The sequence below is a fragment of the Phyllobates terribilis genome, unplaced genomic scaffold (genome assembly GCF_046119375.1).
Source record: "Phyllobates terribilis strain yellow unplaced genomic scaffold, ASM4611937v1 Scaffold_5__5_contigs__length_657084704, whole genome shotgun sequence".
NCBI classification, from domain to species: Eukaryota; Metazoa; Chordata; class Amphibia; order Anura; family Dendrobatidae; genus Phyllobates; species Phyllobates terribilis.
This window is the reverse complement of record NW_027362765.1, coordinates 380,431,513-380,448,026: the sequence shown is the minus strand read 5'-3', so window position 1 is coordinate 380,448,026 and position 16,514 is coordinate 380,431,513. Positions and strand designations below refer to the sequence as shown.

Here is a 16,514-nt window from a genome sequence, read left to right as displayed (position 1 = left end):
CGTCCTGGGCCAGGATCTTCAGCTTAGTCCTTCAACATAATCTGCATTAGTATAGTAAGTGTTCTACGTAGTGCAGGTACCAGACTTCTGTGTTATATACTGTAACCACCAGACATTATGGTTCTGCATTTCACAGCCATCGGGGACCTGTACTGCACAAGCCACTGAAAAATCTGGTTCTGCAATGTATATCCTGCATCTGCCACAAATCAGGGTTCCCAAAATATTTCTGAGCTCTACAATGAAGTCTAAAGATCAAGATGTATCGGGTACTAACATTAGACTCCGGCCTATAATGTAAGGCTGAATACATATGGAGTGTGCTGTATATAACCTCCAAGGATTCAAGGTTTTCATTGCATAGGTATCAGGCAATGTTCACACATGTTGTGTTTCTCAGTGTTTTTTTGCTGCAGATTTTTCTGCAAATTTTCAGCTGCATTTTGCAGTACCAGCAAAGTCTATGAGAAACCAAAATTCTCTGTTCACACATCATGTTTTTTTTGCTGTTGTGTATTTTGTGCCTTGGTTGGGTTTTTGGAAAATAGAGCATGTCACTTCTTTCAGCGTTTTTTTCACCCATAGGAAGCAATAGGTGGTGAAAAAAAAACGGCTGAAAAAAACAGATAAAAAACGCAGCAAAATTTGCAGCAGCGTTTTTGATGGCAAAATAGAATGGGGGTCTTTTTTTCATAGAACTTTATGTACATGGATAAATAGAGACAGAAGGACAGTGAAAAAAACGCAAAAAAAAAAATGCATAAAAAAAAACCCACAGCAAAACCTGTGTTTTTGATGCGGCTGATTTCCTGCCAGAGATCAGTTTTGCTGCAGATTTGTGACGTAAAAAAAAAAAGCAACATGTGTGAACATAGCCTTAGGATTATAACCAGGTGTATGGGGGAATTTAGGCAACAGATTCCCAGTGGGCCGCTCTTTACTTCCCATTTTTCCTCCCTGCCTTCCAAAAGCCGTACCTTTCTTTTTAATTCTTCAGTCCATAGAGCTCTATCAGGACTTTTTTTCTGCAGTACAAACTGAAGTTGTTATCAGCATTACTAGCATTACTATGGCGTTCATATGACTTTCTAATCTCTCTTTAATTTTTTGGGGAGGACAAAGTCACCACAAAACAGCAATTTTGCCATTTTTTTTTTTTTTTTATTATTTCGGCGTATCGGATAAATATTGATATCTCATTACTCCTGACAGGACAGTTTCGTATGCCGCAATACCAAATATGTTAATTTTTTTTTAGATTTTATTTACTTTCCGCAGAATAAGGGCGATGATATGAACTTTTAAATTATTTTTTTTTAAAACATTTAAAAAATATTTTCTTTTTTTTTTTTTTTGCATTATTTTTATTACGTTTCCCAATGGGATTTGAACTTTCGTTCACTTGTACAATACCGCCTTCTTTCACTGTGATAGAATAGAGCAGGCTGCAGCCGATCAGTAGCTGCCGATTAGCGGAAGCGATCACATGACATAACAATGTCACATGACCGCAGGAAGATACAGTGCCAGTCCTGGAGGTAAATATGGATTTTTTTATTTTATTTTGCATAGTGGTCCTATTAAGAAGAGGTTGTGCAGGAATGGAAAACCCCTTTAAGCATTTATGCTATATCTTGTAACAATGGTGGGATAAGTACCATTCTCTCCTCTACAATGAGCTGGAGAGGACTTGCTTGTCTGTTTCCGTAACTCCTATAGACATGTACGGCCACCGCTCCACTCAATCTCTTTCAAAATGTCACCTGTCTGAAGCAGAAGTCTGTGATGTATCTGCCTCATTCATCAAAAGTGGCTAAAATGGTCTGTTGCCCATAACAACCAATCAGCATCCAGGTTTCATTCTTGAAACTGCTTTGGTAAAATTAAAGCTGCGTTGTGATTGGTTGCTGTGGACAACAGACAGTTTTTCTTCTCGACAGATTTGATAAATGAGGCCTACTGTCCTTCATGCCCATAGCAACCAAAAGCAGAGCACCTTTCATTTTACCAAAGCAGTTTATCATTTTGTGTCGTGCCACTGTGCAGTCATCATTGTGTGGGGAGCACTGTGGAGTCATCATTGTGTGGGGAGCACTGTGGAGTCATCATTGTGTGGGTGGCACTGTGGAGTCATCATTGTGTGGGCAGCACTGTGGCTGAAATCATTGTGTGAGGGCTCTTTAGGGGCATCATTCTGAGGAGGCTCTGTGGGGGCATCATTTTTTGTGGGGCACAGTGGGGACATCATTGTTTGTGAGGCACTGTGGGGGCATCATTGTATGATGGGAACTGAGGAAGCAGCATTGTGTAGGAAGCATGGTGGGGGCCATTATTGTGTTTGGACCACTGTGACTGTGGGGGCATCAATATGTGGGTGGGACTGTGGAGGCATCATTGTGTGGGACTGTGCGGGAATCATTTTATGAGACTGTGTGGGCATCATTGTGTGGTTGGCATTGTTGGGGCATCATTGTATGGGGGGCACTGTGGCCGAATTTATGTATGTGGGGGCACTATGGGGACATCATGGTTTGGGGGGACTATGAGTATTTCAAAATGTGTAATGGAGGCGCTGTGGTGGCATAATGTATTGGGAGCACGGCAGGGAAATCATAATGTGTTGGGCCATCTGTGGGCACATCGGCGTGTTGGGGGGCATCTTTCAAGCATCAAACAGTGTTGCAAGACTAAGGCCGGCCATACACATTAGATGGCTGTCGGATGAAAGATCGTTCGACTTTCAACCATCTCATTCGACTCTCCCATACACAGAAGCGCTCATTCACCCGAGAGCTCGTGTCCTCTGTGAGAAAACCACCGACTGACACGTCGGATGGCATCTTATCTCAGGGAGAACAATGCGATCCTCAGTCCAAAATTGGACAAGTGTGATCAACATCTTTCTTGACCATAATTTTGGCCAGTGCCCACATACACATTAGATCGTCTGAGTGTCCGCCTCCATTAGGTGTACACGCCTGATAATGATGCACATCAGAGCGCACGCTCCCTCTGCCGGCACCATTATAGTCTATGGCCTCATTGGCGCATATGTCCAAATCCCGTTTTGCGGGGGAGGTTCAGATGTAAGCCTCGATGGGAACCACGAATGTGCAGAAAAGCGCAATGTGAAAGCACTCTAAAGGGCCTCCAACAGGGGCACTATTTTTGGATTGGACGGTGTTAAGGATGTTGATCTGCAACCTTCAGAGTTGGGCGGTATGGACACCACTGTTGTCTATGGGACTGATGGAGCTATAACTGGATTATCGCTGCAGACCCATAGATAACGATTGGTGTCACTGGTCTCATGGGTCGGCCATATTTATCTGGATTCCGCAGTTCTGTATTTTTATCTGGACACCTCTTGATACTTTTTATCTGGCTCAGACTCAGGTTACAGATAACAGATAAGTGATACAACGATTCAGGCTGCGTGCCCACTATGCGTTTTTCAAGCGTTTTTACCGTGGAATTTCAGCAGCGAAAACGCTTAAAAAACGCTTGGTAATACATGCCCCATGGTCCCCAATGATAATCCGCATGTGCTGTGCACATGCTACGGAAATTTCCGCTGCGGATTATCATTGCGGAAAAATCTGCAGCATGTCCATTAATTTTGCGGACATGCAGCGTAATCGCCGCCATTGACTTGCATTGGACCGCGTGACATCCGCATCACTGCATCTGCACATGCGGGTATCACACAGTTCAATGTGCGGATGGTACCCAGGTCTGGAGAAGAGGAGACTCTCGATCAGACCTGGGTACCATAGAACCTGTTAAAAAAAGAATTAAAAAAAAAAAAAAAAGATTATACTCACCTTCCGATATCCTCCCGGTGTTTTCTCCCCTCCGTCTAGTCTGCTGTATGGGTCGCGGTGTTGTGAAGGACCTGCCATGACGTCATTGAGTCATGTGACCTGTCACATGACTCAATTACGTCACCGCAGGTCCTTCACAACACCGCGAGCCGCCAAAGACACCGGAAGCAGCGGAGAAAACACCGGGAGGACATCGGAAGGTAAGTATAATCTTTTTTTTTTTTCACCATTCTTATTCTTTTTTTTTAACTAACTTGGTCACACTACTATAAATCCATGCCGGTTGCCGGTTGCATGGATTTATATAGTGTGAACAAGTTGTCAAGCACTTTCCAAGTGATGTTAAAATCGCTTGGAAAGCGATTGTCAACCCGCATGCGGAAATGCATGCGAAGACGCTTGACAAACGCTTCTACCTGGCGGGAAAAACGCATGTAAAATCCGCATGTACAATCCGCATGTACAATCCGCATGTACAATCCGCATGTGTATTTCCTGCCAGGGAGAAGTGGAAAAAATCAGCAGCATTTCTGCATCGTGGGCACATAGCCTCAATGTTACATTATATCTGTACCTGCTCTGTAAAATGATGTTCAAAGGTGAAGAAGTCACACAGCTGCAAGACTCTCACTGGCTTTATATGTCCTATAATGTAGCAGAGCTGAATATGTTGCACTGTGACAATGCTCTCGACTTAGGGACAGTCACCTGTAAACAGACCTGGATTTAACACATATGGACAGGACTGTGAGTCCTGCAAAATGACAAACTCAGCTCTGCTACAGGTGCATCTCACTTAGATTATCATCAAAAAGTTAATTTATTTCAGTTCTTCAATACAAAAAGTGAAACTCATCTATTATATAGAGTCATTACACACAGAGGGATCTATTATATAGAGTCATTACACAGAGGGATCTATTATATAGAGTCATTACACGCAGAGAGATCTATTATATAGAGTCATTACACACAGAGGGATCTATTATATAGAGTCATTACAGACAGAGTGACGTATTTCAAGTGTTTATTTTTGTTAATGTTGATGATTATGGCTTACAGCCAATGAAGACACAAAACTCATTATCTCAGTTAATTAAATTAAATGCCACATTGCCGCATTGATGCAGTAATTGATGCACAAGGAGCCCGACCAAGTATTGAGGCATTTACTGAACAGACATTTCAGTAGGACAATATTTCGGATTTTAAAATAATTTTTCAAGCTGTTGTTATAAAGTATTCTAATTTACTGAGATAATGACTTTTGTGTTTTCATTGGCTGTAAGCCATAATCATCAACATTAACAGAAATAAACACGTGAAATAGATCCCTCTGTGTGTAATGACTCTATATAATAGATCTCTCTGCGTGTAATGACTCTATATAATAGATCCCTCTGTGTGTAATGACTCTATATAATAGATCACTCTGCGTGTAATGACTCTATATAATAGATCCCTCTGTGTGTAATGACTCTATATAATAGATCCCTCTGCGTGTAATGACTCTATATAATAGATCCCTCTGCGTGTAATGACTCTATATAATAGATCCCTCTGCGTGTAATGACTCTATATAATAGATCCCTCTGTGTGTAATGACTCTATATAATAGATCCCTCTGTGTGTAATGACTCTATATAATAGATCCCTCTGCGTGTAATGACTCTATATAATAGATCCCTGTGTGTAATGACTCTATATAATAGATCCCTCTGCGTGTAATGACTCTATATAATAGATCCCTCTGTGTGTAATGACTCTATATAATAGATCCCTCTGTGTGTAATGACTCTATATAATAGATCCCTCTGTGTGTAATGACTCTATATAATAGATCCCTCTGTGTGTAATGACTCTATATAATAGATCCCTCTGTGTGTAATGACTCTATATAATAGATCCCTCTGTGTGTAATGACTCTATATAATAGATCCCTCTGTGTGTAATGACTCTATATAATAGATCCCTCTGTGTGTAATGACTCTATATAATAGATCACTCTGTGTGTAATGACTCTATATAATAGATCACTCTGGGTGTAATGACTCTATATAATAGATCACTCTGTGTGTAATGACTCTATATAATAGATCCCTCTGTGTGTAATGACTCTATATAATAGATCCCTCTGTGTGTAATGACTCTATATAATAGATCCCTCTGCGTGTAATGACTCTATATAATAGATCCCTCTGCGTGTAATGACTCTATATAATAGATCGCTCTGTGTGTAATGACTCTATATAATAGATCCCTCTGTGTGTAATGACTCTATATAATAGATCACTCTGTGTGTAATGACTCTATATAATAGATCCCTCTGTGTGTAATGACTCTATATAATAGATCCCTCTGCGTGTAATGACTCTATATAATAGATCCCTCTGCGTGTAATGACTCTATATAATAGATCCCTCTGCGTGTAATGACTCTATATAATAGATCCCTCTGCGTGTAATGACTCTATATAATAGATCCCTCTGTGTGTAATGACTCTATATAATAGATCCCTCTGCGTGTAATGACTCTATATAATAGATCCCTCTGTGTGTAATGACTCTATATAATAGATCACTCTGTGTGTAATGACTCTATATAATAGATCCCTCTGTGTGTAATGACTCTATATAATAGATCACTCTGTGTGTAATGACTCTATAGAATATATGAGTTTCAGTTTTTGTATTGAAGAACTGAAATAAATTAACTTTTTGATGATATTCTAATTTAGTGAGATGCACCTGTATATCTAATGATCTCAGCTCTGCTACATACATGTATCCAAAGTAGACGAGCTGTAATGAGGTCTCATATCTAGAAACTGCAGGATAAACACACAAATTAAAACTCTCTGATTTCCCTGTGATGTGTGATTCTGTTGTGTCCTTCGCTTAGGGGCTGTGATAATCCAGTTGCAGGAGAGTTGAGTTTGCCATTTGGCAGAATGCAATGTAATATAACACTTTCTGATTTTTGCATGGGACTGCAGGTCAAATCACTGGTTTATCTTAACTCTGCCCTGAAGAGGAAATAAATCCAGATCTGATGCAATATTACAATCGGGAACTTAACATATGCAAATATCGGATAGCGTTAGCCAAGCACGTAACATGGCTATCACACGCCCGCCGATCAGCAAACAAGTAGCCAATTCATTTAGTGGAACCGGTCGGCTTCTGCTCCTATATTGAAGCACTCACTGCAGCCCCCTATATCAAACCACTCTCTGCTATATCTGGGCATCAGCTGCAGCCCCCCTATATCTGGTCTCTCGCTGCAGCCCCCTATATCTGGTCTCTCGCTGCAGCCCCCTATATCTAAGCACTCGCTGCAGCCCCCCGATATATAAAAAGAACTTGCTGCAGCCCCCCGATATCAAAGCACTCGCTACAGCCCCCCTATATCAAAGCACTCTCTTCAGCCCCCCTATATCTCAGCTCCAGCTGCAGCCCACTATATGTAAGCACTCCCTGCAGCCCCCCTATATCTCAGCCCCAGCTGAAGCCCCCTATATGTAAGCATGCCCCGCAGCCCCCCTATATTTTAACTCCCTGCTGCAGCCCTCTATATGTATACATTCCCTGCAGCCCCCCTATATCTCAGCCCCAGCCCCCTATATGTAAGCACTCCCTGCAGCCCCCTATATCTCAGCCCCAGTTGCAGCCCCCTATATGTAAGCACTCCTTGCAGCCCCCCTATATCTCAGCCCCAGCCCCCTATATGTAAGCACTCCCTGCAGCCCCCCTATATCTCAGCCCCAGCCCCCTATATGTAAGCACTCCCTGCAGCCCCCCTATATCTCAGCCCCAGCCCCCTATATGTAAGCACTCCCTGCAGCTCCCCTATATCTCAGCCCCAGCCACACACCTGTATAACTAAGTTCCAGCCACAGTCCATATATGTATCAGTTCCATATATAGAAACACAAGACACAGCCCCGTATCTGTCTATCTATATATATTCTCCATCCACATCCCGGTATACATGTTCCTATATATATATACAGTGCCTACAAGTAGTATTCAACCCCCTGCAGATTTAGCTGATTTGATAAGATGCAAATAAGTTAGAGCCTTCAAACTGCAAACGAGAGTAGGTTTTATGAACAGAAGCATAAATCTTACAAACCAAAAAGTTATGTTGCTCAGTTGAATTTTATTAAATTTTAAACATAAAAGTGTGGGTCAATTATTATACAACCCCTATGTTTAATATTTTGTGGAATAACCCCTGTTTGCAATTACAGCTAATAATCGTCTTTTATAAGACCTGATCAGGCCATAACAGGTCTGTGGAGTTATCTTGGCCCACTCCTCCATGCAGATCTTCTCCAAGTTATCTAGGTTCTTTGGGTGTCTCATGTGGACTTTATTCTTGAGCTCCTTCCACAAGTTTTCAATTGGGTTAAGGTCAGGAGACTGACTAGGCCACTCCAACACCTTGACTTTTTCCCTCTTGAACCAGGCCTTGGTTTTCTTGGCTGTGTGCTTTGGGTCGTTGTCTTGTTGGAAGATGAAATTACGACCCATCTTAAGATACTTGATGGAGGAGCAGAGGTTCTTGGCCAAAATCTCCAGGTAGGCCGTGCTATCCATCTTCCCATGGATGCGGACCAGATGGCCAGGCCCCTTGGCAGAGAAACAGCCCCACAGCATGATGCTGCCACCACCATGCTTGACTGTAGGGATGGTATTCTTGGGGTCGTATGCAGTGCCATCCAGTCTCCAAATGTCACGTGTGTGGTTGGCACCAAAGATCTCGATCTTGGTCTCATCAGACCATAGAACCTTGAACCAGTCTGTCTCAGAGTCCTCCAAGTGATCATGAGCAAACTGTAGACGAGCCTTGACATGACGCTTTAAAAGTAAAGGTACCTTACGGGCTCGTCTGGAACGGAGACCATTGCGGTGGAGTACGTTACTTATGGTATTGACTGAAACCAATGTCCCCACTGCCATGAGATCTTCCCGGAGCTCCTTCCTTGTTGTCCTTGGGTTAGCCTTGACTCTTCGGACAAGCCTGGCCTCGGCACGGGAGGACACTTTCAAAGGCTGTCCAGGCCGTGGAAGGCTAACAGTAGTTCCATAAGCCTTCCACTTACGGATGATGCTCCCAACAGTGGAGACAGGTAGGCCCAACTCCTTGGAAAGGGTTTTGTACCCCTTGCCAGCCTTGTAACCCTCCACGATCTTGTCTCTGATGGCCTTGGAATGCTCCTTTGTCTTTCCCATGTTGACCATGTCTGAGTGCTGTTCACAAGTTTGGGGAGGGTCTTAAATAGTCAGAAAAGGCTGGCAAAAGAGATCTTTAATCCACACATGTGAAGCTCATTATTCTTGGTGCCTGAACTACTTCTTAATACTTTAGGGGGACCAAACAGAATTCTTGTGGTTTGAGGGGTTGAATAATAAATGACACTCTGAATTAACTTTTAATGTTTTAAAAAAAAAAAAAAAATTTGCTGCAGTGCATTTCCCACTTCCAGGCTGATCTACAGTACAAATGTCACAATGCCAAGTTAATTCCGCATGTGTCAACCAGCTAAATCTGCAGGGGGTTGAATACTACTTGTAGGCACTGTATATATATATATATATATATATATATATATATATATATATATATATATATATATATATATATAAACACCAGCCACAGCCCGGTATACATGTTCCTATATATTGTATATATACTCCATCCAAAGCCGGTATACATGTTCCTATATATTATATATATACTCCATCCACAGCCCGGTATACATGTTCCTATATATATATATATATATACACTCCATCCACAGCCCGGTATACATGTTCCTATATATATATATATATATATAAATATTCTCCATCCACAGACCGGTATACATGTTCCTATATATATATATACTCCATCCACAGCCCGGTATACATGTTCCTATATATATATACTCCATCCACAGACCGGTATACATGTTCCTATATATATATATACTCCATCCACAGCCCGGTATACATGTTCCTATATATATATACTCCATCCACAGCCCGGTATACATGTTCCTATATATATATACTCCATCCACAGACCGGTATACATGTTCCTATATATATATATTCTCCATCCACAGCCCGGTATACATGTTCCTATATATATAAACCAGGGGAGGAGTCCTGAGGAGATAATTTGCATATTCCCACTGCATTTTGGGGTAAGTGAAGAGTCTCCGCGAGCTCAAAGAACACTGGATTTTGGTTGTTGGAGCTGAAAAGAGGACATCGGTAAACCGCGCGCCGCATTTTGAAGCTTTTTTTTAAGCTTTTTTCACTGTTTTCAGAACATTAACAATAAGAACATGGAAGAGTCCAGGAGCCATTTGGTGAGCTGCATATCCTGCTACATGTTCACAGACTTGCCAGTGGAAAAGCCAAACTTCACATGCCAGAAATGCAAGCTTGTGTCCCTGTTGGAGGAAAAGTTGCGAAATCTAGAAGAGAGGTTAACTACCTTGAAAATCATTAAGGAAGGTGAAGAGTTCTTAGACAGAGCAGAATTATCTCTTCATGATTCAGAAAGAGAAGAAATTCGAACTGCACCTGAGGAAACAGAGGAATGGAAGCCTGTGACCCAGAGAAGCAGGAGGATCGAGAGGCAGTCAGCACCCATACTGCTCAGGAACCAGTACCAGGCTCTCACGCAGGAGAACCATGAAGAAATACAGCAAAATAAGACTTTGCCAGCAATGAATAACCTTGTAAGCCCTCAGAATCCTCCTGGATGGAGAAAGAAGAATGTTGTGAAGAAAAAACGGAGAGTGGTGGTCATGGGGGATTCCCTGTTAAGAGGAACAGAGGCCGCTATCTGCAGACCAGACATAACCTCAAGAGAAATGTGCTGTCTTCCAGGAGCAAAAATTAAAGATGTGTCTGACAGGATATCAAGACTCTTCAGACCTACAGATCACTACCCATTCCTGCTAATACATGTGGGGACAAATGACACCGCAAGAAAGGACCTGGAAACCATCTGCAGTGACTTTGAAGACTTAGGCAAGAAAGTGAAAGAATTGGGAGCGCAGGTGGTCTTCTCATCCATCCTCCCAGTGGATGGCCATGGAACAATGAGGTGGAATAAGATTCTACAGGTGAACAACTGGCTACGTCGATGGTGCCGTCAACAAGGATTTGGATTTCTGGATCACGGAATGAATTACCTATACGATGGACTACTTGCTAGAGATGGGGTGCACCTTACGAAGACTGGAAAACATGTATTTGGAAGTCGCCTTGCTACACTCATCAGGAGAGCTTTAAACTAGAACAATGTGGGAAGGGAAGCAAAAGGCCAGAAAAAGCCATACAGCTGACAAATACTATTGAGATCTCTGCTACTGGAAGTGGAAAGGAAGAACAAAGACAAAACAATTTAAATAATAAAAATATGGGAGGAAGAGAAACCAATCACAAACTAAAATGTTTTTATACAAATGCACAAAGCATGGGCAACAAACAAGGAGAATTGGAACTACTAATGCAGCAAAAGGAATATGATGTCATTGGAATCACTGAAACTTGGTGGGACGATACACATGATTGGAATAAAAGGCTAAAAGGATACAACTTATTTGCAAGAAACAGACTTGATAAACGAGGAGGGGGTGTCGCATTGTATGTTAGAAAAGCGTATATCTGCACAGAGATTGAAGCTTCAGAGACTGGGAGTTCTGTGGAAACTGTTTGGGTAAGAATACAAGGAGAGAACAACGGAAAGGACACCATTGTAGGCATTTACTACAGGCCACCTGGGCAAGCTGAAGATATGGATGAACTCTTTATGTATCAAATGACCAAGTTCTCCAAAAAATATGATGTAGTGGTCATGGGAGATTTCAACTATCCAGACATTTGTTGGGAATCTCTCTCAAGTAAAACTAACAGGTCAAGCAAATTCTTATCCTCTCTTGCTGACAACTTTATCTTCCAAAAGGTAGGGGAGAAAACAAGGGGATCTGCTACTTTGGATCTAATCCTTATAAACAGGGAGGAAATGGTTGAGGAGGTAAAGGTGGCTGGGACCCTAGGAGGCAGCGATCATGCTATTATAGAATTTTGGATAACTAGAGGAGGAAGACATGTGAAGACTCAAACTTCAAGGTTAGATTTTAGAAAGGCAGATTTTAAGAGACTCAGAAAGAGAATAGGAGGGATCCAATGGCTGGATGTCCTTAAGGACAAAAATGTCCAGGAAGGATGGGAAATTTTTAAAAATGAGATTCTCAAAGCACAATCGTTAACAATCCCGAAAAGTAGGAAGAATGGGAAGCATTTAAGGAAACCAGGATGGATGAACACAGAACTTAAACACATGCTAAAAAGAAAGAAAGAAATGTTTATTAAATGGAAAGAGGGAGGCATATCTAAAGAAGATTATAATGCAGTCTGCAGATCCTGTAGGGCACGTATCAGGTTAGCTAAAGCTGACAATGAATTAAGGCTTGCAAGAGATGTCAAAAGCAATAAAAAAGGATTTTGGGGGTATGTCAAAAGTAAAAGAAAAGTCAAAGATGCTATAGGATTTTTACAGGATGAAAATGGAGAAATGGTAAGAGAGGATGTTGAGAAGGCCGAACTTTTTAATTCCTATTTTGCATCTGTTTTCTCTCAGAAAGAAAATGTAACATCAACTGATCTTCACTGTCCTTTTAAAGGAATAGAGGAATCCAAGTTATCTGTAAACCGAAAGATTGTGAGGGAATATTTAGCTAACATAAATGAGTTCAAGTCTCCAGGTCCAGATGAATTACACCCCAGAGTACTGAAGGAGATCGTAGAAGAAATTTTAGAACCACTCTCCATAATCTTTGAAAATTCTTGGAGAACAGGAGAAGTCCTAGAAGACTGGAGAAGAGCAAATGTTGTTCCTATCTTCAAAAAGGGGAAGAAGGTGGACCCAGGGAACTATAGGCCGGTGAGTCTGACTTCTATACCAGGAAAGATCTTTGAACAAATTATTAAACAACATGTATGTAAGTACATGGATAAGAATGAAGTGATTAACCAGAGTCAGCATGGGTTTGTAACTAACAAGTCATGTCAGACTAACTTAATTTCCTTCTATGACAGAATCACTGACTGGGTGGATCAGGGAAATGCTGTAGATATAGTATATCTTGACTTCAGCAAAGCATTTGACAAAGTATCTCACACCATCCTTATTGAAAAAATGACCAAGTATGCAATGGACCAGGCAACTGTTAGGTGGATTCATAACTGGCTTAGTGATCGGACTCAAAGGGTGGTTGTAAATGGCTTCACATCCAGCTGGATGAATGTCTCAAGTGGGGTACCACAGGGCTCCGTCCTGGGACCTGTATTGTTCAACATCTTTATCAATGATTTAGATGAAGGAATTGAGGGTAAGCTGATTAAATTTGCTGATGACACAAAGCTAGGAGGGATAGCTAATACTAGAGAAGAGAGAGAGAGGATTCAAAAAGACCTAAATAAACTGGAGCAGTGGGCAGCAACCAACAGAATGGTTTTTAACAGGGAAAAATGCAAAGTACTACATCTGGGCAATAAAAATGAAAAAAGCATATACAGAATGGGAGGAATAGAGCTAAGCAACAGTACATGTGAAAAAGACTTAGGTATACTAATAGATCATAGACTGAACATGAGTCAACAGTGTGATGCAGCAGCAAAAAAGGCAAATACAATTCTGGGATGTATTAACAGAAGCATACAGTCTAGATCACGTGAAGTCATTATCGGTCTTTACTCCTCTTTGGTCAGACCTCATCTGGAATACTGTGTACAGTTTTGGGCACCACATTTTAAAAAAGACATAGACAAACTGGAGCAAGTTCAGAGAAGAGCGACCAGAATGGTGACTGGTCTGCAAACCATGTCCTATGAGGAACGGTTGCAGGATTTGGGAATGTTTAGCTTGCAAAAAAGAAGACTGAGAGGAGACTTAATAGCTGTCTACAAATATGTCAAGGGCTGTCACATTGTAGAAGGATCATCTTTATTCTCATTTGCACAAGGAAAGACTAGAAGCAATGGGATGAAACTAAATGGGAGGAGACACAGATTAGATATTAGAAAAAACTTTTTGACAGTTAGGGTGATTAATGAGTGGAACAGGCTGCCACCAGAGGTGGTGAGTTCCCCTTCAATGGACGTCTTCAAACAGAGGCTGGACAGACATCTGTCTGAGATGATCTAGTGAATCCTGCTTTGAGCAGGGGGTTGGACCAGATGACCCAGGAGGTCCCTTCCAACTCTACCATTCTATGATTCTATATATATATATATATATATTCTCCATCCACAGCCCGGTATACATGTTCCTATATATATATATATATATATATATATTCTCCATCCACAGCCCGGTATACATGTTCCTATATATATATATATATATATATAGATATTCTCCATCCACAGCCCGGTATACATGTTCCTATATATTGTATATATACTCCATCCAAAGCCGGTATACATGTTCCTATATATTATATATATACTCCATCCACAGCCCGGTATACATGTTCCTATATATATATACTCCATCCACAGACCGGTATACATGTTCCTATATATATATATACTCCATCCACAGACCGGTATACATGTTCCTATATATATATATATATATATATATATATATATATATATATATATATATATATATATATATATATATATTCTCCATCCACAGCCCGGTATACATGTTCCTATATATATATATACTCCATCCACAGCCCGGATATATATATATACTCCATCCACAGCCCGGATATATATATATACTCCATCCACAGCCCGGATATATATATATACTCCATCCACAGCCCTGTATCTATACGTCCCCATATGGAGGAGCGCTGTAGGGTCACAGCCGGAAGCACAGGGCCATCATCCGCACCCTATAGAGCCGCGTCCATGGACGTTGGTTCCCAGGCTGTTCCCGTGCCCGGGCACATGGCGGCACACACAGAGACAGACACCACATGTTCCCCCGGTGCCCGGTTCTTACCTGCGGGATATTCCTCAAAGTAATTCCCAGGAACAACAGAAGCTGAAAGTGCGGCCACATCTCCATGATCCCAGATTTAAAGGGTCACATAGTCAGTAGTATCACCCACGTTGTGGACCTTCCCTGACCCCGGAGAACCCAGAACTGCCGTCAATCACCGCGACTCCGCAGACGCGTCCTACTATGAGAAATCCTAAAATAAAGGATAATGTCATATAATGTGTCACTTCTGAGCTTTCTGCGGGATCTCCAGGAAGCCCCCTCCTATACCCCACTGTCTACTTTACTTTCAATCTCTACTTTTAACTTGGCAGAAACTTCCTGCTCTTCCAGTAACACCAGTCACAGCAGGGCGGATCAGGAAGGAATACAGGGACTTCTTAAAGGAAAAGCACATATTATTCATTGGACTGTCAGTGGGAGAGGCAGACGTGTAATATGCCTTTAACTTCCTATATGACCAGTGAGGCATTAGATAGAAGCTCATCAAACCTTGTAAATATCAGACAGGTCTGTAGCTCTGGAGAAACTCCAAAATATAATGATAAAGTAATGAACAAAAAAAAGAAAGTCAGAGGAGTTTAGGGTATGTGCACACATTGCATTTTTGTTGCGTTTTTTTTTTTTTTACATGCAGTTTTGGCACAAAATTCCTAGTACCAGCAAAGTGAATGAGATTCCATGAAGACTCGTGCACATGGCGCTTATTATTTCCTATTTATATACATATCCTATATATTTATTATGTGAATTCTCGCAGCGTTTTTTGCTTCAGATTTCACCCATGTTAGCGCTTGAAAAATACCCAGTAAAAGCGCAAGCAAAATACGCATATTTTATGCAGTATTTTTCCTGCCAACACATCAGAATTTGCTGCACATATTTGTTAAACAGCCACAGTGTGAACGAGCACCTACAAATTGCACTTACACCAACATATGTTCCGGCTCATTTCTTTGGTTTTGTTTTAGTTTTTTGTACTTTGTACAAACCGGGACATGGCTCCCTCTTTTTGGGCTGGGCAGCTTTCCACGGGCAGGTGTCTGAACAGTCGGGTCTGGGTCCTGTTCTGCACCCATCTAATTTCAGGTCAACTGGCACATAGTGAGGTGAAGTACAAGAGTTAGGGTCCGCCCTGATTATGTACACCTTGTCGCGGTGGGACGGCTTTTACGCTTTTAGTGCCTTATGTTATTTACTTGTACTATTACTGTTTACTTACTTATTTCAGGGTATTTGCTCATTTTGTTACTGTCTTAGGTTCTGCTTGTAGATAGTTCTGTAGATATATGAGCTCACCAGTAAGGCTATGTTCACACATTGTGTTTTTGCTTCATTTTTTTTCTGCAGCAAAACCTGATCTCTTGCCAGGAGGTTTGTTCGGGATGTTTGTTGCTTTTTTGTTTTGTTTTTTTTGGGTGCGTTTTTGCTGCATTTTTTCGGCGTTTTTTTCACTGTCCTTTTGCCTCTGTTATGCATGCACATAGAGTTCAGTGAAAAATAAACATCTCATTCTGTTTTTGGCACAAAAAAACGCTGAAAAACCTGACATCGGCGTTTTTGGTGCGTTTTTACAGCGTTTTTTTCCCCACCTATTACTTCCAATGGGTGAAAAAAACGCTGAAAGAAGTGACATGCTCTATTTTGCAAAAAAAAAAA

The 16,514-nt window shown here is 41.3% G+C and overlaps 1 protein-coding gene across 2 annotated transcripts in view; it reads right to left on the bottom strand.

The window, feature by feature from the left end:
- Positions 1-15,243, bottom strand: part of LTBR (lymphotoxin beta receptor) — a 97,191-nt gene extending 81,948 nt beyond the window's left edge. The window contains exons 1-2 of one of the 2 annotated variants that reach the window (XM_073684902.1): positions 15,143-15,243; positions 14,856-15,048 (exon numbers count right to left, since the gene is read on the bottom strand). In XM_073684902.1, coding sequence (XP_073541003.1) covers positions 14,856-14,921 — 66 coding nt within the window. In that variant the 5' untranslated portion in view covers positions 14,922-15,048; positions 15,143-15,243. Of the gene's footprint in view, positions 1-14,855; positions 15,049-15,125 lie in introns of both variants that reach the window. The other variant, XM_073684903.1, reaches the window with a different exon arrangement.
- Positions 15,244-16,514: the final 1,271 nt, after the last annotated feature.